Source organism: Podarcis raffonei, chromosome 15, assembly GCF_027172205.1.
Source record: "Podarcis raffonei isolate rPodRaf1 chromosome 15, rPodRaf1.pri, whole genome shotgun sequence".
NCBI classification, from domain to species: Eukaryota; Metazoa; Chordata; class Lepidosauria; order Squamata; family Lacertidae; genus Podarcis; species Podarcis raffonei.
In genome coordinates, this window is record NC_070616.1 from 4,866,336 (window position 1) to 4,889,344 (window position 23,009).

Below are 23,009 nucleotides of genomic sequence, written 5' to 3' on the forward strand. Positions count from 1 at the left end.
GAAGGCTTTGGAGTTCTGCAGAATGCTTCAGGGAGGAAGCATTTAGTGTAGCTTGAAAACTTGCTTAGTCCCCCACCCCCCTGCACCAGCATCTAGGTTTCAGGGGAATCCAGTAAATCACCCTAAACAAACCATCTTTACCACAACAATTAGAGAAAGATTATTCTAGGGCCTTAAAAAATTAGGATAATTGGACAAAGTATATTTTGTTCCTCAGGTGGTTGCTATTTACTCATGACATAAACTCATGAGAGAGCGTTCTGCATTCCTGTATTACTGTTGCACATTGTATTCTTATTGTCCTGATTTGTTTTATCCTACAGGGAATTGCAGCCTGTGTTTAGAGATGAAACTAGCCGTTTCTTTGTCTACGTTCATCTGTTGAGGTAGGCTGCTGCCTCTGAAAACTCCTCCTGCCCTAAAGCTGCTGGTCCCTAAGATTTAACCGTATACTAGCACCTGCTGACTAACAGTTAATTTCCTGGAATTTTGGATCTTCATCCGACTGACACCTGACCCAGCTTAGCTTCCTGCGGTATTGTGGTTTCAAGACACCTGGGGAAATGGCGGACTGCTCGGCACTGCAGTTCGTCAGCCCTTATGCTTTTGAAGCCATGCAGAAAGTAGACGTCGTGCGCTTAGCGGCCCTGAGTGATCCAGAGCTCCGGTTGTTGCTGCCTTGCTTGGTGCGGATGGCCTTGTGTGCCCCGGCAGATCAGAGTCAGGGCTGGGCCCAGGACAAAAAGCTGATCCTTCGCTTGCTTTCTGGAGTGGAAGCTGTCAACTCCATCGTAGCCTTGCTGTCTGTGGATTTCCACGCTTTGGAACAGGATGCCAACAAGGAACAACAGCTTAGGTAACTAAAAGGAGCAAGCCCGGGATTGGGAACCTGAGGGGGCTTCCAGATATTGTGTGCACTCTGTCTCCCATCAGCCCCAGCCAGCACAGCCCAATAATCAGAGATCATGGGAGTTGTAGCCCAGCAGTGTTTGGAGGGCCACAAGTTTCTAGCCCTGGGTGAGGCATTTCTGGAGGGAGATGTGCTCCTTCAGTCTGTTTGAGCAGCTGTGTGTTCTGTCCTCTTGCTAGGCATAAGCTTGGAGGGGGTGGTGGCGAGAGCATCTTGGTGTCTCAGCTGCAACATGGCCTCACCCTGGAGTTTGAACACAGCGATTCTCCACGGCGCCTCCGTCTTGTGCTTAGTGAACTGCTGGCAATTATGAACAAGGTGAGTTTCTTCCCTCCCCTTGCCTTAAGGAACTTCTTAATTTGTACAAGATTCTTCTTCTTTTTCTTTCCTTTTTAAAGAATTGATTGGCAGATGCCCAGACTGATTTGAAGTACTTTGGCAGGGGTTTTCGTCTGTTGTTTTTTTACAGTGGCGATGACAGGATCCTCCCCCTGCTAGCACAAAAATACAAAATTTCAGCGTATTGCTGAAATGAATAAAGTTGGGGTGGGTAAAATAACCATCAGTGGATTTTTGCGTGAAAGGGTTGTGAGCTCAGTTCAGGTTTGGTGGTCTCACAAATTTCAAGTAATGAGAGGTCCAAGAACGACAGACAAATTTTTGGCAAACTGGGATTTGTTTATTGATTTTATAAATAGGAGTGAATCTGGTAGAACGGTTCCAGCTACATATAAAACGGTGTGGTCTTTTTAAGGGTAAGCAGGATCAACTGAAGAAGTGTTAAATAAATTGAAACATGGATCTCATTACTGGAGTCATTTATTTTTTTTTGCTTATAGGTATTTAAAAAGCAGGAAAACAGTAAAAGAAAAAAATAGAACTATATGTATTATAGCAGGTCAAACAGAAGATTCTTTATTTCTGTTTGTAGAATTCATTGTGCTGTAAATAAATGTAATCTGAATTCTGAAGTGAGGGTTATTTACATTTATAATACGGTTTGGTATGAGGATTTTTTAAAATGGTAGTTAGAATAAATTTCCTGAACACAGAATTATTTAATATTCAGCCTATATCTTTTGCACCAGCCTCCAGTTGGTTGATGGATTTTGGGCTACCAGTAAAACGAAGAAAGAAGATCACGCAAGCCTGAACATCTGCCCTCCCTGGGTGTTTGGTTCTCAGGCCTCACAACTGGTGTGTGTTCTGTTTTAAAGAGCCTCTCTAAATACAGCTTTTCTTTGTAGGTGGCTGAGGCCAACTGTGAGTTTTTTTTCAAGTCGTCGGAGCTGTTTGAGAGCCCTGTTTATTTGGAAGAAGCCGCCGATGTCCTCTGCATCCTCCAAGCAGGTGTGTGCTCTTTGAAGTCTTAAATGCTTCTTAAAAATCGGTTGAGTCCAAATAAATGACTGTTGTTCCCAGGCTGTATGAGGAGGGCACCTTGAGCTCCTTGGAGCAAAGGTGGGATATAAATGTAATGCATATAATAATAATAATAATAATAATAATAATAATAATAATAATAATAATATTATTGTGGCACAGAATGAAATTTCCTCTCCACTGGGAGGAACTCCACAATTGCTGCCAGTGAGAGGTTCCTTCTCTCCCAAAGTATTCACAAATGTTCTCCCGATTTGACTCTCAGGACTGAAAGTTGTCAGTGGGCGTTGCTAATATTTTAAAACTATTTCATTTCAGAACTCCCATCGCTCTTGCCTATTGTGGACGTGGCTGAAGCTCTGCTGCATGTGAAGAACGGCGCTTGGTTCCTCTGTCTCTTAGTGGCCAATGTTCCCGACAGCTTTAACGAAGGTAACCTACACAATTCATAGCAAACTCATTCTCTGAAGCCGGTTGCTTTTGTGTAGCCAAAACAGCACCATCCAGGCACAGGTGGGGAGGACTCAGCAGATTTGGGGGGACCCCAGGGGCATACGGGAAGCTCAAAAACCGCCCAACACAGACTGAATATGCTCAGTGGGTGTGGAAATGCTGATAGACGCAGGGTGAGGGGAGTGGGTTGAAACGGAGTGTTTTGCAAAAGGGTATGGTTGGCTGGGGGACGCGGGTGGCGCTGTGGGTTAAAGCCTCAGCGCCTAGGACTTGCCGATCGAAAGGTCGGCGGTTCGAATCCCCGCGGCGGGGTGCGCTCCCGTCGTTCGGTCCCAGCGCCTGCCAACCTAGCAGTTCGAAAGCACCCTCGGGTGCAAGTAGATAAATAGGGACCGCTTACCAGCGGGAAGGTAAACGGCGTTCCGTGTGCTGCGCTGGCTCGCCAGATGCAGCTTGTCACGCTGGCCACGTGACCCGGAAGTGTCTCCGGACAGCGCTGGCCCCCGGCCTCTTGAGTGAGACGGGCGCACAACCCTAGAGTCTGGCAAGACTGGCCCGCACGGGCAGGGGTACCTTTACCTTTACCTTTATGGTTGGCTGGAGCCCTGAGTAGGGGAAACACTGTGCACTGAAACAGATTTCACTTGTATACTGTAATTTACAGCTTTCTTTTACTTCAAATCACACAAACACTATCTATTACCAGTGCCAGCTACCTGGGGTAGAAGTTGTGGCCAGTTGCTGGCAGCTGCCGTTTTATATATGACAGTGGGGCACATAAATTTCCATTAGCAATTTGCAGCTTCCTCTTTCTTTACAAGCCATATTTCTGTTATTGACTTTCTCCACTGTGTGTCTTCCGGAAGTTTTCTGGACTACAGCTCAGATCAGCCCCAGCCAGCACAAGTGTACTAATTCCAGACACTCGCATAGGCCTTTGGTACCCGACACTCCTGAGTGCTGGGTTTGTGCATAAAATAAAATTAGATCAAATGGCAAAGAATTACTTTTGCTTCTGAACACATTTAGCTTAGGTGAGATTCGCGCCGCGCCGCCCCCCCCCCCCCCGAGAAGAGAGATTTGCCGAGTCTTGGAATAACCAATAACCGCTAGGAAATTTTGACGTGGCGTTGTAACGTTTTAAAATAGACAGGGTTTTGCAAAGAAGAAGCAATTTATGTCCGATGCTGAGGGGTTGTCAGATAGCAGAGGTGGTTGCTCACGAGTAACCAGGCAGGACTCCGATCTGTCTTTTACAGGCTTTATTAGGTGCAAAAACTATTTACAGTGCAGAACCCCAAAGTTCATGTCTGCCTCAATCGCTAGCAGAGTCTGGGAGTGCTTGTTTCTGGGACCTCCCCCAACATAAAAGTGTCTCATTACACCCAGCCTTTTCCTTCCCTCTTTGCGCTTTAGATTTCTGCGCAGGGTGGGCAACGGAAGGGGCGAGCTTCCCTCCTGGCCGGCTTGGCCAGGAGCGGTGCTGAGGCTCCCACCAGCATCCTCTGGTCCTTTCACCTCTTCCCCACTGGAGGTGGGGCTTTCCTCATCACCGCAAGAGGCTCCCTGTAACACAACTGCCCCTCTGTTTCGATGGCAGTTCCCTGACAGGGGTCATAACCAATAACACACAATAACCCCCTCTCCCTTTGGCTGGTTTCAGTGTGCAGGGGCTTGATCAAGAACGGCGAGCGGCAAGACGAGGAAAGCTTTGGAGGCCGCCGCAGGACAGAGGCTCTTCGCCAACTCTGCAAGATGAACCCTGCCCAGGCGCTGAGGGTCCGAGGCATGGTGGTAAGTCTTTGCAGAAGAGTTGGGTGGGCCGACTGAAAGTGAGCTTTGGGTTGCTTGTGGGCTGTTCGTAATGGCTGGGAGACCTGCAGGCTGTTCAGGAAGGAGCAGGGCTGGGATCTCTCTGGAGGGAGGGAGATCCAGTGGCTTTCTTGGATGCAAGTAGTGGCTCAGTGCTGTATTTTTAACAGGCAAAACGACATCAACGCCGTGCTACAACTACTATCGTCAGCTGCCTAAGCAAAGGACTGCATGGCAGGGCCTGCACATTCCTACTGATTCCTAGATATGATATTTGGGTGGGTGAAGGGGGCTTAAGAGGGCTTCCAGGACTGCTCCTCATCCAGGGCAAGGCAGCCAGAATTGCCACAGACATTTGCTGCAACTTGAAGAATTTGTGCTTGAGCTTTGTTTTCCCCTACTCCCTCTCCTTTCCTCGCTCGTCGTGTCTTTTTTATTATGTGCCTGCTGGCAGGGATGGCCAGAGAACCAATTTTTATAAGTTGCTCTAAGAGCCTTTTTGGCTTAAACTGGGGCAGGGTATAAATGCTGTAGATAAAGGATGTCATTGGTTCCTGTCCCTTTTGTGTCTACACGTCTGGTTGGGGGAATCTCCTTCCAAATTAAATATTTTTTATTTATGTATTAAATTCATTTACTGCCCTTTGTCTGAGGATCACAAGGATTTGCAAGTATAAAAACACAAAAGACACATAGCATGACCATGAGAAAGACAATGCCATCCTGCGCCCAGATTTAAAAGGCCGAATAAACACCTGAGCATGTGTGGCTTTTTCCACTTTCTGTTTCCTTTTGGGTCAGGTGGAAGAGTGCCACTTACCTGGACTTGGTGTTGGTTTAACTCTGGACCACACCAAAAACGAGTCTTCGGAGGACAGTGTCAGTGATCTCGTCTGCTTTGTCAGCGGCTTGCTGCTGGGGACCAACGCTAAAGTCCGGACTTGGTTTGGGACTTTTATCCGGAATGGGCAGCAGGTGAGTGTTGCTGACATTTCCTTTTCTTGGGGTCCTGCTGCTTTAATTAGCTACGTCCGTGAGAACGTCCATGAATTCCGAAAGTTCTCATGCTGCTTTGGAAAAGTGGAATTTTATGGATTTGGCTCGAAATGCAAACCGAATCGGAATTTCTGCTCCATCCCTGACTCTGACTCACATGGGAACCTAAAGCCTTGCTGTTCTCCCAAAGAGAGAGCACTGTATGGTGTAATAGGTAGAGTGTTGGACCTGGGAGACCAGGGTTCGAATCCCCACCCAGCATGAAGCTCACTGGGTCACCTTGGAGTCAGTCCTTGTCTCTTGGCCTAAGCTGCCTCACAGGGTTGTTGTGAGGGTAAAATGCGGAAGGGAGGATAATATGCACTACCTTGAGCTCTTTGAAGGAAAAAGTAGTATATAAAAGTAGGAAATATAAAGTTATATATAACTTTTATATATGTAAAAGTTGTGTGTGTGTGTGAGAGAGAGAGAGGGAATTGTTGTGTTTTATATGAATTTGCCAATGTTTTATAGATAGTATATAAATCTAAGAATTAAAAAGAACTATACAGTATGTGTTTGTTTGTGTGCGTGAGCGTGTATGAATTTGACAATGTTTCACTGAAATTTGTTAATGGTATAAGGTATTTATGTTTTTAAACGCGACTCCCTTGAACTGTAACAAACAGCTAGCAAGTCTACCAATAGCAATAATATCTGTTTTGAAAACAGAGCTTTAGCGCACATTTGAAATTTTTAAAAGGACCCCTGACAGTTAAGTCCAGTCGCGAACGGCTCTGGGGTTGCGGTGCTCATCTCGCTTTACTGGCCGAGGGAGCCGGAGTACAGCTTCCGGGTCACGTGGCCAGCATGACTAAGCCGCTTCTGGCAAACCAGAGCAGCGCACAGAAATGCCGTTTACCTTCCCGCTGGAGCGGTACCTATTTATCTACTTGCACTTTGTGCTTTCGAACTGCTAGGTTGGCAGGAACAGGGACCGAGCAACGGGAGCTCACACTGTCATGGGCATTCGAACCGCTGACCTTCCGATCGGCAAGTCCAAGAGGCTCAGTGGTTTAGACCACAGCGCCACCCACGTGGCGCTTTTTGAGCTTTTAAGGGAAGCTAAAGGGGGGTGGGGAATGAGTGCGAATAGGAAGCTGTTAAGGCCCTTGCCAAGGATTGTGCTGTTTTTGCTGGGATTGCCGCCTCGTGACGTTTCCTCCTTTCTCTTGCGCAGAGGAAGAGGGAGACGGTCAGCTCGGTGCTCTGGCAGATGCGTCGTCAGCTGCTCCTGGAGCTGATGGGGATTCTGCCCACTGTCCGCAGCATGCATGTGCCGGAGGAGGCGGAGGCGGACATGGAGCCCAATGTCTCTGTGTACTCGGGGCTGAAGGAGGAGCACGTGGTCAAAGCCAGTGCCCTCCTGCGTCTCTACTGCGCTCTGATGGGCATCGCGGGGCTGAAGTAAGCACTTTGGAGCGTTCTTTTGTCGGCTTGTATGTACAGAAGCACACACAAGAAAATAGTACTCGTCAAGGATGATAATTCACCAAGACATTCAGGTGGCATGATAATAATAATAATATAATAATAATTTATTATTTATACCCTGCCCATCTGGCTGGGCTTCCCCAGCCACTCTGGGCGACTTCCAACCAAATATTAAAATACAATAATACATCAAACATTAAAAGCTTCCCTAAACAGGGCTGCCTTCAGATGTCTTCTAAAAGTTTGGTAGTTGTTCTCTTTGACATCTGGTGGGAGGGCGTTCCACAGGGCATGTGCCACTACCAAGAAGGCCCTCTGCCTGGTTCCCTGTAACTTGGCTTCTCGCAGTGAGGGAACCGCCAGAAGGCCCTCAGAGCTGGATCTCAGTGTCCGGGCTGAATTATGTGGGTGGAGACGCTCCTTCAGGTATACTGGACTGAGGCCATTTAGGGCTTTAAAGGTCAGCACCAACACTTTGAATTGTGCTCGGAAACGTACTGGGAGCCAATGTCTTTCAAGACCGGTGTTATGTGGTCTCGGCGGCTGCTCCCAGTCACCAGTCTAGCTGCCTCATTCTGCATTAGTTGTAGTTTCCAGGTCACCTTCAAAGGTAGCCCCACGTAGAGCACATTGCAGTAGTCCAAGCGGGAGATAACCAGAGCATGCACTACTCTGGCGAGACAGTCCGCAGGCAGATAGGGTCTCAGCCTACGTACCAGATGGAGCTGGTAAACAGCTGCCCTGGACACAGAATTGACCTGCGCCTCCATGGACAGCTGTGAGTCCAAAATGACTCCCAGGCTGTGCACCTGGTCCTTCAGGGGCACAGTTACCCCATTCAGGACCAGGGAGTCCTCCACACCAACCCACCCCCTGTCCCCCCAAAAACAGTACATAACAGTTGCAATCATTACTAAAGTACCCAGAATGAGGGTAATGCAGTTCCTCCCAAATCAGCCTTGTTATTTGCAGATTTGAGCCCCGTTTGCCTTACAGTTTGGGGCTCACCCATCCAGAATACACATTTAAAACTCTTTATCATACCACTTTAAACACAAATGGCTTCCCCCAAGGAATTCTGGGACCTGTAGTCTGTTAAAGTTCCTGAGAGTTGTTAGGAGACCCCTGTTCCCCTCACTGGCCTACAAGTCCCAGAGTTCCCTGGGATGAGGGATTGATTATTAAACCTCTCTGGGAATTATAGCTCTCTGAAGGGGAAATTGGGGTCTCTCTCACCTGCCTCTGATCAAGGAGGCAGAGCATAGCCATCGTAGCTAGTAGCCATCAGTAGCCTTTTCCTCTGCGGATATGCCCAGTTCCTCTCTAAAAGCCATCCAAGTTGGTGGCCGTCGCTCTTCCTCTTGTGGGAGGGAGTTCCACAGTTGCAACGAATCGCTGAGTGGCAGAAATTTGTTTTGTTCCTCCTGAATCTTCCAAGAAAAGAACCTTCGGCAGGCTGATAACTTTTATTGAGGGCTTGTGACTCACGTAAATATTTGTGCCTGCCCCACAACCCCCTGCATCTGTGAAGAAAATGCTTTCTTGTCCTGATGAGACGGCGGGGCTCTCTCTTTTGTCTTGGTGGTGTCCAGGCCGACGGACGAGGAGGCTGAGCAGCTGCTCCAGCTCATGACCAGCCGCCCCCCGGCCACTCCAGCCGGCGTCCGCTTTGTCTCGCTCTCCTTCTGCATGCTGCTGGCCTTCTCCACGCTTGTCAGGTACCCTTTCGACGGAAGGCGGAGGAACCCTTTTGTCACAGGGTGGGGGGAGGAGAGAAAATGTGGGGGGACAACTTTGGCCAAGCATTGTTTTGAAGCTCTCCCATTCCCACCTGCAGAAGACTTTAGACCATGGGTAGGCAAACTAAGGCCCGGGGGCTGGATCTGGCCCAATCGCCTTCTAAATCCGGCAGACGGTCTGGGAATCAGCGTGTTTTTACATGAATAGAATGTGTCCTTTTATTTAAAATGCATTTCTGGGTTATTTGTGGGGCCTGCCTGGTATTTTTACATGAGTAGAATGTGTGCTTTTATTTAAAACACATCTCTGGGTTATTTGTGGGGCACAGGAATTCATTCATTATAATTTTTTCAAAATATAGTCTGCCCCCCCCCAAGGTCTGAGGGACAGTAGACCGGCCCCCTGCTGAAAAACTCCCCTGTTAGTCGTCCTGCCTCGCAGAAGCCTTTAGGACTTTTTGACCCATTAATAACGTCCAGCATTTTCCCAGGGGTTTGGGTGGGTGGAAGAAGGCAGTTGGTTTTATTGCAGAGTTATCGCCGCGTGCAGGATTGTGGGTGATGGGGTGAAGCTGCAGGTATTCCCTTATGTCACAGAGGGGCAAGGTAGTAGTAGTAGTAGTAATAATAATAATAATAATGAATTATTATTTATACCCTGCCTATCTGACTGGGTTTCCCCAGCCACTCTAGGTGGCTCCCAAAAGAATATTAATAATAATAATAAAGGAGGCAAGGAGAAGAGTCCCTGCTTGCTATTGGCTGAGCTGCCCTGGTGTCAGATAGGCAGGGCCTAGTCTGTTCTAGATTCCTCTGCTATCTGAGGCTAGGGAGGCAGAAGAGGCAGATGATAGTGCTTTTGGGGTAAGCAAGAGTGATTGGTTGTAGTGTCTCGCTATGAAACGCCTTCCCTGCATCAGTCAGTCAACCATCACCTACCCTTTTTGATATTTAGGATCAAGTGGGGGAGGGGAAGTCACTGCCCTTCTAGTTTCTTCGTTAGGTTTATATTGTATTATTATTATTAATACCCCACCCCATCTGGCTGGGTTTCCCCAGGTGCTCTGCGTTTCTTCTAAGACATATTAAAACATAATAAAATGTCAGACATTAAAAACTTCCCAATACAGGACCGGCTTCAGATGTCTTCTAAAAGTTGTGCAGTTCTTTATCTCCTGGACATCTGATGGGATGGCCTGGCTCGCTATAATAACATAAAACAATGGGGAGTAGTTGACTCTTTCATCTGCGTCTATAACGGGAGCATCTTCTTTTATGTAGCACTCCTGAACAGGAGCAGCTGATGGTGATGTGGTTGAGCTGGATGATCAAAGAAGAAGCTTATTTTGAAAGGTGAGGAGAGAGCGGGCCTTTTTCTGCTTTCCCTGGGAAAAATTATGCAGCCCCTGAGGTGTTTTCAAAAATAATAATAATAATGATGATGATGATGTCCTCGTTGTCAACTCTCCTCCTCCTCCCGCCTCCTGTTCCAACAGCACTTCTGGGGTATCAGCCTCCTTTGGCGAGATGCTGCTCTTGGTTGCCATGTATTTCCATAGCAACCAACTCAGCGCTATCATCGACTTGGTCTGCTCTACTCTGGGGATGAAGGTAAGCTCTCCTGACTCGTGCAGAGGCATCCTTCTTTGCTTTCTCCTCCTGCAGAAGGCTGGACGTAATGGGCCGTTGGCCTGATCCAGCCGGCTCTTACGCATGTAACCCTTTTGTTTCAGATTGTTATTAAGCCGAGTTCTCTGAGCCGCATGAAGACCATCTTCACGCAGGAGATTTTCACGGAACAGGTGACCCAACCCCTTCCACGCTCAGCCTGTGTGGCTGTGTTGCAAAATGCCTTTGAAAAGCTGTCCTGCTGATTTTCTGTCTATTCAGACCTCTCCTTCCTTTCCTTTACTCCCACCCTACCCCGGCTCTTCCAGCTACTTTCCCTTCTCATCCTCCCCGCCCCTCCTCTCTTGTTTCTTCCTCTTTACTTCTGGGGAAGTAAATGACAGGGCTCTGTTGCAGCAGCAGCAGCAGCAGCAGCAGAAACAATTGTATTATATATCCCCCGCCCATCTGGCTGGGTTTCCCCAGCCACTCTGGGCAGCTTACAGCTCATAATTTTTTAAAAGACATTAGACATTAAAAACTTCCCTAAACAGGGCTGCCCTCAGATGTCTTCTAAAAGTCAGAGAGTTGTTTATTTTCTTGACATCTGATGGGAGGGTGTTCCACAGGGCAGGTACCACTACCAAGAAGGCCCTCTGCCTGGTTCCCTGTAACCTCACTTCTCGCAGGGAGGGAACTGACAGAAGGCCCTCGGAGCTGGACCTCAGTGTCCTGGCTGAACGATGGGGGGAGGAGATGCTCCTTCAGGTATGCTGGGCCGAGGCCGTTGCAACATCTTTTGAGCAATCCAGGATGATAAATCCAGTTCGGGAACATGGTGTGGGTAGGTGAGCAAAATCTCACTGGGTAAATAATGAAATTGAAGGGTTGTAACATTTATGAAATGAATGCTTGATTGTAAAAACAAAAAAACACCAGCCCCCTCAAAGTAGTTTACAGAAGAATAAAATGGCAAAATGATCAGTAGAAACACTTTTAAACATTCAAAAAACAAGTAAAATCAACAATAAGCTAAAAAGCTGATTAAAACTCATGTCAACATTTCACCTGTCTGGATGGGCTTTCCTGATGTTAATAGGCAGTTCCAAAGTGCGGGTGCTGCCATGAGTATTATGGGGTAGCTGTAACAGGGCCAGTTCTGCAGATTGAAGCGGCCGAGGGGGAAGGGGATCTCGCAGGTAAATTAGTCCCAACTTGCTGAGTTCTGCTCTGAGTAGGCCCACTGAAAACCATGAACCTAAATTGATTTCCTGGTGCTCCTGGACTCAGTTGAATGGCGCTCTGCTCCACGCTTCCTTCCTTCCCTGTTGGCGCTTCTGCTGTTCCGTTTCTGAAAGGTTAACAGAGTTAAGGCCTCTCTCCGTCCCAGGTGGTCACAGCTCACGCAGTCCGTGTGGCCGTCACGGGAAACCTCAGCGCCAACATCACCGGATTCCTGCCCATTCACTGCATCTACCAGCTTCTCCGGAGCCGCTCTTTCACTAAGCACAAAGTCTCCATCAAGGTGGGTGGCTGCGTCTGCGGGACCAAACTCTTGCATCCGGAAGGGACAAAGGGGTCTGCAGAGCCCTCACTTTCCCCCTGCAGAAGGTCCCAGGTTCAATCCCCGACATCTCCAAACAGGACGGAAAAAATGCCCCCTGTCCGGAACCCTGGAGAGCTGCTGCCAGTCAGTGTAGACAGTACTGAGTTAGAGGGACCAAGGATTTGCTATAAGGCAGCTTCCTATGTTCCTGTTTAAACCAGCCCTCAATTCAGAACCCTGAGGACTGGGATATTGCTTCATTTTTCAAGGAAGTAGGACTCAGAAAGAGCCCTTTCTGAAAACCCCAGAGAGCCGCTTGTTAAGAGCAGACAGTGCTGAGCTGTGATGGACCTAATAACCTGACACGGTTTAATAATAATAATAATTTATCATTTATACTCCGCCCATCTGGCTGGGTTTCCCCTGCCACTCCGGGCGGCTTTCAACAGAATAATAAAAACACAATAAAACATCAAACATTAAAAACTTCCCTAAACAGGGTTGCCTTCAGATGTCTTCTAAAAGTCAAATAGTTTATTTCCTTGACATCTGATGGGAGGGTGTTCCACAGGGCGGGTGCCACCACTGAGAAGGCCCTCTGCCTGGTTCCCTGTAACTTGGCTTCTCGCCGTGAGGGAACCACCAGAAGGCCCTCGGAGCTGGACCTCAGTGTCCGGGCTGAACGATGGGGGTGGAGACGCTCCTTCAGATATACTGGGCCGAGGCCATTTAGGGCTTTAAAGGTCAGCACCAACACTTTGAATTGTGCTCGGAAACGTTTTGGGAGTCAATGTAGGTCTTTAAGGACCTGTGTTATATGGTCTCAGGGGCCTGTAGCTCAAAATGTAGAGCATTCCTTTTTATTACTTACTGCAATTATTTTTATACCTCGCCTTTCAGGATATAAATCCTACCAAGGTGCCACATTGAATGGCATATTTTAAAAACACAACACAATTTTTAACCTAGCACAAACACATTATAATGCGTCCCACGTGACCATTGATGGTAGATCACCCAGTGGTGAGGAGGTAGTCCAACTGGAGCAGGCCCTGAGGTGGTCTTCACCTGCCTTCCTCTTGCATGCAGAAGGTCCTGGGTTCAAATTCCTGGCTTCACCAGACATGGCTGGGGAAGGCTGTTGAGCAGACTCCCGGAGTTCTGCTGGCAGTTAGAGGGAACTGTGGGGGACAAATGACCTCAGGTGAGATGAACAGAGCTGAGTGGTTGAGCATACCATTTGTATGCCAAAAGTTGTGGGTTCGAACACCAGAATCTCCAGTTCAGAGACCTTGGGGGTTGCAGGGCAAACTAGCTCTTCATGAAGTATGAAAGGAGTTGGGTTCATTTTCCTCTTTACTCAGCCAAGACTTGAAATACTAAGTTTACTCTACTTTTTTTGGTTTTTTGAAGGACTGGATTTATAGGCAGCTGTGTGAAACCACCACTCCGCTCCATCCTCAGTTACTCCCCCTGATCGATGTCTACATCAACTCTGTCCTCACACCGGCATCAAAATCCAACCCGGAAGCCACAAATCAGCCAATCACAGAGCAGGAGATCTTGAATGTTTTTGAAGGACTAATGGGGGTATATCTAATCTCTCTCTCTCTCTCTCTCTCTCTCTCTCTCTCTTTCTCTCTCTCTCTCTCTCTGTGTGTGTGTGTGTGTGTGTGTGATGTTGTATCTGGCTTTATAATTTCACTTTATTTGGTCTACGGACTGTAAACATCAAATACAGTTTAGGGTTCTCACAATTAACCATGGAGGAGCAGGTGGGGTGGGGGAACACAGTTCCTTTTAAAAATAGTATAGCAAATCGGAAATAGTTTTTAAAATGATAATTTTGACTTAGAATTCATCTTAAATTATTAAATGAGGAGGCAGAGAAGCACCTACACCACCGTGAGCTCCTTGGTGGGTCAAAAAAGGCAACAAATAAAATAATGATAACAACAATATTCTTCTCTTTTAACACTTTTGACCCCCGTTTAGTAACAATTCCGATGGCTTATATTTTTCTGTGACCTTAAGTCTGGAGTCTGCCATTAAAACTGAGATGCTGAATTCATTTGCATTCCCCAAGTGCAGAAAAAAAAATCTGAGATCCTCCATCCCTATAAGTGTGCCGTGTAGAAGAGAATGGGTTTTCATGCCGACTGAGCCATTTTTGGCACTCGCCAAGGCAGCCTGGTGAATCCACCTTCCGTAGCAGCTGATGGTAAAGCGCAGAACGTGCCCTCCTGTATCTAGGATTATTTATGGTGCTGAATTCCTAGCAGGCTAATACTCGCTCCTCAGTTGTAGGCCCAAGCCACAGTACTGAGCAAACTCAGGGGTCTGGCTTTAAGTTTAATGCAAGGCTGGGATGGGACCTTTGGCCCTTCAGATGTTGCTGGGTCTCCCAGCTCCCATTCCTGTCCGACCAGCATGGTCAGTGGTGGCCTGGGATGATGGGAGCTGTAGTCCAGCAACATCTGAAGGAGCCAGCAAGACATCACCCTGTGCTCTCCTATATGAATGTGCCTTGTATCTTCTGTGCCCTTTTCATACGTAGGGAGAGAACGCTCGCCTGAATCAGCGTTACGGAATCACAGCCCAACTTCTCGTCCTATATTACATTCTGTCTTATGAAGAGGCAATCCTAGCCAGCTCCAAGACCCTGGGTACGTGTTGGGATGTCATGTTTGCCAGACAGTGTGAGTTTTCAGCAGGCTCTAAGTAGCTGAGAATATATGAGCAAATGTCTCCAGTCGGATCGTTTCATAACATAGGTTGTTTCCTTTTTTATTTTAGAATAGTTCAGTTGTTTTTATTTTGATTATGTACTTTGTGTTTTTATATTCTGATTTTATCCTGTGAACTGTCCTGAAACCTCAGGTATAGGTGGCATATAAATTCTAATAATAATAATAGTAATAATAAAATGAAGTAAAATAGAATAAAAGTAAAAAGAGAGGGAAGAGGGGAAGGTATATAACTATATATGCAAACAATTGCACCTCCATATAACTTGGGTTGTTTCAAAACCCTAAAATGTATTTTATATAATTGACTTTTTATTTCTATTCTTTGTATATCATATTTGTTGTTTTATTGCTGTGGCCGATGGCTGACGCAAATAAAGATTCATTCACTCATTTCCTAACCTAACCATACATGGCCCTCTGGTTCGGTCAGCTCCTTCATGCGGGGCAGAGAACCTATGGCCCTCTAGATGTTGCTGTCCTGGCTCCCTCCCAACACTCACAGGAAGATTGGAAGTAGGAAAGAGATCTTCATTCAGGCAGATAATGGTACAGGCCCAGCAGTAGACACACAGGGCTCAGGAGTTTGGGAGCAAGGCAAGAAGTTCTGAGCCGGACAGAAGCAACAAAGTCAGCTGCTGTGCTGCACCCACCATCAGGGTTTAAAGACAAGGCATTGGGCATTCAGTTTCAAGACTCTGTCGCCTTTTGGGGATGTCAGGATTATAAGTGCACACTCCGCCCGGGCTGGTGGGCTTGCTCCCATCTGCAAACGTGGCACCTGGTTCTAGGCGGCAGGCTTTCACCCTCCTGTTCAGCCTCCCCCAGTCTGGCTTCCTGCTTCCCCTTCCGAAGCGTAAGGGAGAGGTCGCTCTGCTCCATCCCATGTCCAATTCCCAGAATTCCCTAGGAAGAGATGGCTTCTTAAAGCACTACGGGAATTGTCGCTCTCAGTGGGGAGTAGAGAGTTCTCCTAGCAATTCCCAGAATCCTTAAAAGTCATTTATTTACTTAATACCCCCCCAATCTTTCCTCCAAAGAACTCAAGGTACAGTTCCCAGGATTTTTTATCTGTTTCATGTGGTATGACACCGTTTTAAATCTGAAGCTTGCTTTTAACTTTTTTTTGCTTTTGTTTGTAACCCTTGTGATGCTTTTATTGGTATGGTTTTTGTCTTTTTAATGTTGCAAACCGCTTTGATATTTTTTATGATTTAACAGTATATAATTACTTTCATAAATGAAGTAAAGTAAATAAAGTAAAGTATCAGGGCAGATAAAGTGGCTAGAATCCTGAATGGCTGCAACATTTTGTCTTGAATGATTGCCATTTGATCAGCAGTAGTTCTTGACTGACCAGCAGGCGACATTCCTCGTCTCTTTCACAGCTGCCATGCAGAGGAAACCCAAGTCTTACTCCCCGGCGTTGATGGACCAGATCCCAATCAAGTATCTCATCCGTCAGGCCCAAGGGCTGCAGCAAGAGTTGGGAGGTTTGTCTGTCTTGAAAGTTTGTGGAGGTTGTGTGTGCAGGAGAAACAAGCCTCTGTTTGGGATCTAAATAATAATGATAAAGCTCAAAAAGACGCTGAAATGGAGAGAGTCTGAAAATGGCTAATGTCATTAGCAATAAAATATGACACCAACAAAACTGCATATTGTGGAATGCAACAGGTACTGCTGAGTCCACGTTTGTATGCTGGATAAATGGACAGCAGTCCATCACCGAAGTCTCTCAGGGTTTCTTTTGCCCTCTAGCCGCGCAAAGTTTTTTTGAAAGTGCCGTCTCCCAGATTACATTTTACCATTTTTGTACTTTAATTTAATGTTATTTTATTTTTTTATTGTATTTTATTTAAATAATTTTTCTTTGATTTTTCCAATACAAAGTTATAAAAATCCAAATACAGTGGTACCTCGCAAGACGAATGCCTCGCAAGACGAAAAACGCGCAAGACGAAAGAGTTTTCCGTTTTTTGAGTCGTTCCGCAAGACAAATTTCCCTATGGGCTTGCTTTGCAAGACGAAACGTCTTGCGTGTTCTTGCGAGTTTGTTTCCTTTTTCTTAAAGCCGCTAAGCCGTTAATAGCCGCTAATAGCCGCTAAGCCGCTAATAGCCGTGCTTCGCAAGACGAAAAAACCGCAAGACGAAGAGACTTGCGGAACGGATTAATTTCGTCTTGCGAGGCACCACTGTATATAACCATATACGGAGATTTCTCTGAATCTCAGGACTCTTCCCCCCCATGGAGTCCCATTTTAAACATTTAAAACTGCATCTTCTTCCAAACTCTTTAACTTTTATATTAATCCATATTGTTCATGTTAATTGTTACACTACAAGTGAAATCAGAATCCTGCCAATGTTTCCATCTGCTTACAGTGGTCTCTTAGATACGTTATAATTTTTTCCCATTCTTCCATAAAGCTTTTATCTTCTTGGTTCCTGAGTTTTCCAGTCAGCTTTGCCATTTTGGCATAGTCCATCAGCTGGGTTTGCCATTCCCTATTTTTGTACATTTAAACCAGGCATAGGCAAACTCGGCCCTCCAGATGTTTTGGGACTAAAACTCCCATCATCCCTAGCAAATAGGACCAGTGGTCAGGGATGATGGGAACTGTAGTCTCAAAACATCTGGAGGGTTGAGTTTGCCTATGCCTGATTTATTTTTATTTTTTTTCAAAAAAATTATTGGTTTTCACAATATTATAAACAAACAAACAAACAAACAAACAAGACAAACAAACATAAATCATAGCCTTATTGAAAATTACACTTATTAACTTTGTTAAGTGACTTTCTTGCTTCCCCTTGGTTGAATTTCATTGCATGTCCTTTTAACGGTTTTCCAAATCCCAATTCTTATGAAATTTAACTTAAACATTAACATCCTTAAATCTTCACTTTATGGAATTAAACATATTAATTCATCACTTAACATAAATAAAATCCTAAGCCAATTAAGTATCTGCAAGCTATTTTCAATTAATTTAACTTAACAAATTTAACTAGATAATCATTAAATTTATGCCTGATTTAAACCCTTTGCTTCTTTCCCATTTCTGGCTATCGATATTCTCACTGCCATTAATAAACAACCAATGAAATGTTGAAATAAGTTGTCACACTTGTCATTTTTCTTTCCCCCCCCTCAACCTTAAAACACTCTGTCTCTCTCCTCTCTTGAAGGCTTGCATTCGGCCCTCCTCCGCCTCCTGGCCACCAACTATCCCCACCTTTCCATTGTGGATGACTGGATTTGTGAGGAGCACATTACAGGGACGGATGCTTTGCTGCGCAGGATGCTGCTGACGGACGCGGCCAAGAAACACTCCCCCAAGCAGCTCCAGGAGGGTAAGGTGCCTCCCCCTTTGAAACTGCATTTGGCCAGTGTTCTGTGGGGTTTTCTGGACCCCTCACAATCCTCTCTACCCAGCACAGCCCTGTTGTCTGACAGTCAGATTTTATATATTTTGGAGCCAGTGGCTGTTAAAATATGAAATCACTAAAACTGAACAGGACCACCCCAAGAGTAAGTCAAAAACAGGTACCTTTTTCAGAACTGCAAAGGATTCAAACGTTAAGCTTGCACCAACTTTTTACTTGGCAAGCCATCTTCGTTTATTGTTATTGAAGCCCAGATCAGTAGCCAGCTAGTCCCAAAAAGACATGACACAAAAGGAAAAAGGGAGGAGGAGGAATATGGAAGAAAAAAGCAAGCTTAGGCACCATTTATTAAACATTACAGTTCTTATTGGAACCAGCTAGGTTGGAAATGGTTCATGCAGCTCAATAAATTTTATCTAGCTGAGTCGGTAGAGTATGAGACTCTCAGGGCTGTGGGTCAAACCCCACATTCGGCGAAAGGATCATTGCAGGGGGTTGGACTAGATCAGGGGTCAGCAACTCTTTTCAGCCGTGGGCCGGTGCACCGTCCCTCAGACCATGTGGCGGGCCAGACTATATTTTGGAAAAGAAAATGAACAAATTCCTATGCCCCACAAGAAACCCAGAGATGCATTTTAAATAGAAGGACACATTCTAGTCATGTAAAAACACGCTGATTCCCGGACCATCCGTGGGCCGGATTTAGAAGGCGATTGGGCTGGATCCGGTCCCCGGGCCTTAGGTTGCCTACCCCTGCTCTAAACTTGAGAAACAGTACAATGGTGGTACTGGCATAATATCAATAGGCAGGGAGTTCTACACTAACGGGTTGCCACACTAAGAGGCTGATTCCTCACAAACGCAGAACATTATACAGTGCTTGAAGAAATGCCAGTTCACCAGACTGAAGTGGGATAAGGCTATTCTTCAAGCAAACTGGTCTAAGGCAGTGGTGGCGAACCTTTTAGAGACCGAGTGCCCAAACTGCAACCCAAAACCTGCCTATTTGTCGCAAAGTGCCAACACGGCAATTTACGCCCTCGTGTATAAGACGCCCCCTATTTTGGGGGACTCTGCGATTCTGTGTTTTAAATTCTGAATTTTAAATTGTTGCAATCCACTGAGACTTGCTGATGAAGGGCAGGTAATAAATTTGATGATGATGATAGGTGAAACTTAATTTCGTTCAGCATTTTCAGCGCTGCAAGCAAATCACACGCAAGTGCTGCAGATTCTGGAGCATTTGACGCTCCTCTCGGCTGGAGAGCTGATCCCTTACGCAGAGGCACTGACATCCAACATGAACCAGCTGCTCTACCCGGGAATCCCTCGTCGAATCCTTCAGACCGTCAACAGGCTTTGGATGGCCTTGAACACTGTAATGCCTCGGAGGTAGGAGGAGGCCCTGATCCTGCTCTTGGGGGCCACTCTAGTCTCATGTTGCATGTCTCCATGTGCAGCTCCCTCATGTGGTGAGCCACCAAAACTGCAAGTAGGGTGACCTCAGTGAAATCCCTTCCAGCCCTTGGCTGAATCAGCCCACCCAGTCCATTGGGTCCTTCTGGAAAGGAAGCATTCAGGGCTTCCTGTTCCAGATGAGCCCTGCTTGGCCCACAAGGCCTTCCTGATCTCCGGTGTGTTTCTCTATTCTTGGTTATTCTCTGATCTTAACTTCGGACTTGCTCCTCAGACCCCATCTGCACTATACATTTAAAGCAGTATCACACCACTTTATAAACAGTCCTTTCTTCCCCCAGAGAATCCTAGGAGCTGTAGTTTGCCATAGAGCTCCAATTCCCAGAGGGATTGGTGGTATCTCTGTACTACACTTCCCAAGATTATTTGGGGGAAAGCCACGGCTGTTCAGAAGCATCACCATACCACTTTAATGTTGGGCTTCGGTGGGGGTAAAATCTGACTCTCCCAGCTTGCCTCACACGGCTTTTGCTTCCAGCTCCGCTCAGACTTCACGGCCCTTATTTTCCCGTAGGTTGTGGGTGATGACGGCGAACGCCTTGCAGCCGTCCAACAACGTGGTCAGACAGCAGAAATACACTCAGAAGGACCTGATGATTGACCCCTTGATTGTGTTAAGATGTGACCAGAGAGTCCACAGGTAAGCAGCCCTCCTCCAGCCCCATTCCTGGCTTTTGTCACTGAGGGCTGGTTTGCATGGAACACTGTTGTTGTTTAGTTGTTTAGTCGTGTCCGACTCTTCGTGACCCCATGGACCAGAGCATGCCAGGCCCTCCTGTCTTCCACTGCCTCCCGCAGTTTGGTCAAACTCATGCTGGTAGCTTCGAGAACACTGTCCAACCATCTCGTCCTCTGTCGTCCCCTTCTCCTTGTCCCCTCCATCTTTCCCAACATCGGGGTCTTTTCCAGGGAGTCTTCTCTTCCCATGAGGTGGCCAAAGTCTTGGAGCCTCAGCTTCAGGATCTGTCCTTCCAGTGAGCACTCAGGGCTGATTTCCTTCAGAATGGAGAGGTTTGATCTTCTTGCAGTCCATGGGACTCTCAAGAGTCTCCTCCAGCACCATAATTCAAAAGCATCAATTCTTCGGCGATCAGCCTTCTTTATGGTCCAGCTCTCACTTCCATACATTACTACTGGGAAAACCATGGCTTTAACTATACGGACCTTTGTTGGCAAGGTGATGTCTCTGCTTTTTAAGATGCTGTCTAGGTGTGTCACTGCTTTCCTCCCAAGAAGCAGGCGTCATCATCATCACCACATTCATTGTTGCTGTTGTTTAGTCGTTTAGTCGTGTCCGCCTCTTCGTGACCCCATGGACCAGAGCCCGCCAGGCACTCCTGTCTTCCTCCCGCAGTTTGGTCAAACTCATGCTGGTAGCTTCGAGAATTCACTGCTTCATGCACTTTTGCCTCTGGCCCTGCCATCCCTGGCATGTGGCCCCTGGAAGGTTTCCCAGCAAGGAATGTGGCCCCCAGAGTGAAAAATGCTCCCTACCCCCAGCCTGCAGAGATTTTAAGTTCCTCTTTACTTTTCTTTTAAAATCTAGCTTCTTTCCCCCAACATCTTTTCCATCTCTCTCTCTCTCTCTCTCTCTCTCTCTCTCTCTCTCTCTCTCTCCCCCTCCCTCTCTTTCCCTGGCTTCATGCCCTTAGGTGCCCCCCTCTGATGGATATCACTCTCCACATGCTGAACGGCTACCTTCTTGCGTCGAAAGCCTTCCTGAGTGCCCATCTCAAGGAAACGGCGGATCAGGACATCAGGCCATCCCAAAACAACTTGATGGGCTTGGAGGCCCCAGAAGTCACCCGGGAAGAACTGAAAAATGCCTTGCTGGCTGCCCAGGTAATTCTGCAACTGCTCCTCACCTGTGATCTGTAATCTTGCCTGAGAAAAAAAAAAGAGAGAGGAAAAACCACCACCACCAAGTCAGGTGGTTTTTATGCCTTGCACTTGAAGATTCCCCCTTTCCCAAGCATTTTTGCAAGACAGCGCTTTGCCAGGGGCTCAGGCAAGGGCTGGTGGTCCAACCTGGATAGCTCCATCGGTTGGACTTAGAGCGTGGTGATGATAACGCCAAGGTTGCAGGTTTGATCTCCATATGGGACAGCTGCATATTCCTGCATTGCAGGGGGTTGGACTAGATGAGGCTCACAGTCCCTTCTGCCTCTGTCAATCCAACCCAGTTCTCAGACATTCACGCAAGGAGATCGGGATTATTATTATTATTATAATTAATTAAATTTGTATATCACTCTATACTAGCAGGTCTCTGGGCGGTTCACAAGATAATCACACAAACTTGAAAACTTCATTTTTTTGTATTCTGTGAAAAGTCACCTCCTTGTGGGCTGCCAGCTGAGTCACATCTTCTGCCCATTGTGCAGCTGGGGAAGGGCAGGCCTCTCCTTCCAGAGTAGCCCTTTTCTCCCTGCTGACCTCCCTTTGTTCTCACGCTACCTCCTTCTTGCCACCCCTTGTGAGTGTTGTTTTACCCTCTGTGACACCCGGGGCAAGAGAGCAGGAAGGAATGCAAAGGGAGGTCTCCTTGCTGGACCATTCTTTGGAATGCCTCTCACCAAAAGCAGCAGGTATCTCTCTCTCCCTCCAAGAGAGAGGAAGAATGGTCAATTTTGCCACTTCGCTGGCTCAGCAGAGTCCTGCTTGTCCCCCCTGCCTTCCTTTTGACTAGTTCCCCTCCAGTTTTCTTACTTTCTTTCCCCCTCCACACTCTTAACTGCTTCCAACTTTCCTCCAGCTGCGGCAAGAGGACTGAGCAATCAGCTTTGCAAACTGCAGCCTTTTGATGAGCCAACAAAAGGAAGCTGGCAGGGGGCATTGCCAGTCGGTCTCTGTCTCTTCTGAGTTCTGCCTGCTTGCAAAGCTGGCTGTAAACTGCATCAGAGCCCCCCACAATCCTCACTTGCTCAGTTGAGCAAAGGAAGCTGAATCGATAGTTAGCAGCAGTATCTGGAACAAGTGATTTTGAAGATGGTTACGTTTCTATCCCACAGTGCTCAGTTCAAAAGTGTTGCAAATGTCTGCCTATCTGCCTAGACCAGGGAACTTGTGGCCCTCCAGATATTGCCGGACTACAACTCCTGTCCCCCCTGTCCATCGAGTACACTGACTGGGGCCGATGGGAGTTGAAGTCCAACAGCTTCTGAAGGGTCAGAGGTTTCTCACCCCTTGTTTATTGTTTTTGGGATTTCCAGCGGCTGTGGGTGGGCCTTCGGTGATCTCCATTGCTCTTTGCTTTGATGCAGAATAAAAATGAGGGGGGGGGACTAGGGGAATGATGCAGAGTTTTGCATAATTGATTCAGATTGCGGAATCCAGCCCTTTCTTGCAGCAGAATTTGGGTCGCCTAATTTCCCCTTCCCCACTTCTGTTTGTTAAGAACTCTGGTTATTGCAACATCCTGCTTTTATCATCCTGCTTGCCCTCAACTTGCACAATGGCCAATTTAAGCAAACCAGTT

General features: G+C 46.9%; 1 protein-coding gene across 1 annotated transcript in view; it reads left to right on the forward strand.

The window, feature by feature from the left end:
• Window positions 1-523: 523 nt before the first annotated feature.
• The window catches only part of INTS2 (integrator complex subunit 2), a 28,486-nt gene continuing 6,000 nt past the window's right edge, over window positions 524-23,009 (forward strand). The window contains exons 1-19 of the mRNA XM_053366654.1: window positions 524-856; window positions 1,090-1,228; window positions 2,158-2,260; window positions 2,612-2,725; window positions 4,410-4,540; window positions 5,360-5,533; window positions 6,774-7,000; window positions 8,620-8,745; window positions 10,048-10,119; window positions 10,263-10,377; window positions 10,500-10,568; window positions 11,765-11,899; window positions 13,334-13,510; window positions 14,478-14,586; window positions 16,056-16,160; window positions 17,858-18,022; window positions 19,246-19,447; window positions 20,046-20,171; window positions 21,184-21,373. Coding sequence (XP_053222629.1) covers window positions 564-856; window positions 1,090-1,228; window positions 2,158-2,260; window positions 2,612-2,725; window positions 4,410-4,540; window positions 5,360-5,533; window positions 6,774-7,000; window positions 8,620-8,745; window positions 10,048-10,119; window positions 10,263-10,377; window positions 10,500-10,568; window positions 11,765-11,899; window positions 13,334-13,510; window positions 14,478-14,586; window positions 16,056-16,160; window positions 17,858-18,022; window positions 19,246-19,447; window positions 20,046-20,171; window positions 21,184-21,373 — 2,772 coding nt within the window. The 5' untranslated portion in view covers window positions 524-563. The remainder of the gene's footprint in view (window positions 857-1,089; window positions 1,229-2,157; window positions 2,261-2,611; window positions 2,726-4,409; window positions 4,541-5,359; window positions 5,534-6,773; window positions 7,001-8,619; window positions 8,746-10,047; window positions 10,120-10,262; window positions 10,378-10,499; window positions 10,569-11,764; window positions 11,900-13,333; window positions 13,511-14,477; window positions 14,587-16,055; window positions 16,161-17,857; window positions 18,023-19,245; window positions 19,448-20,045; window positions 20,172-21,183; window positions 21,374-23,009) is intronic.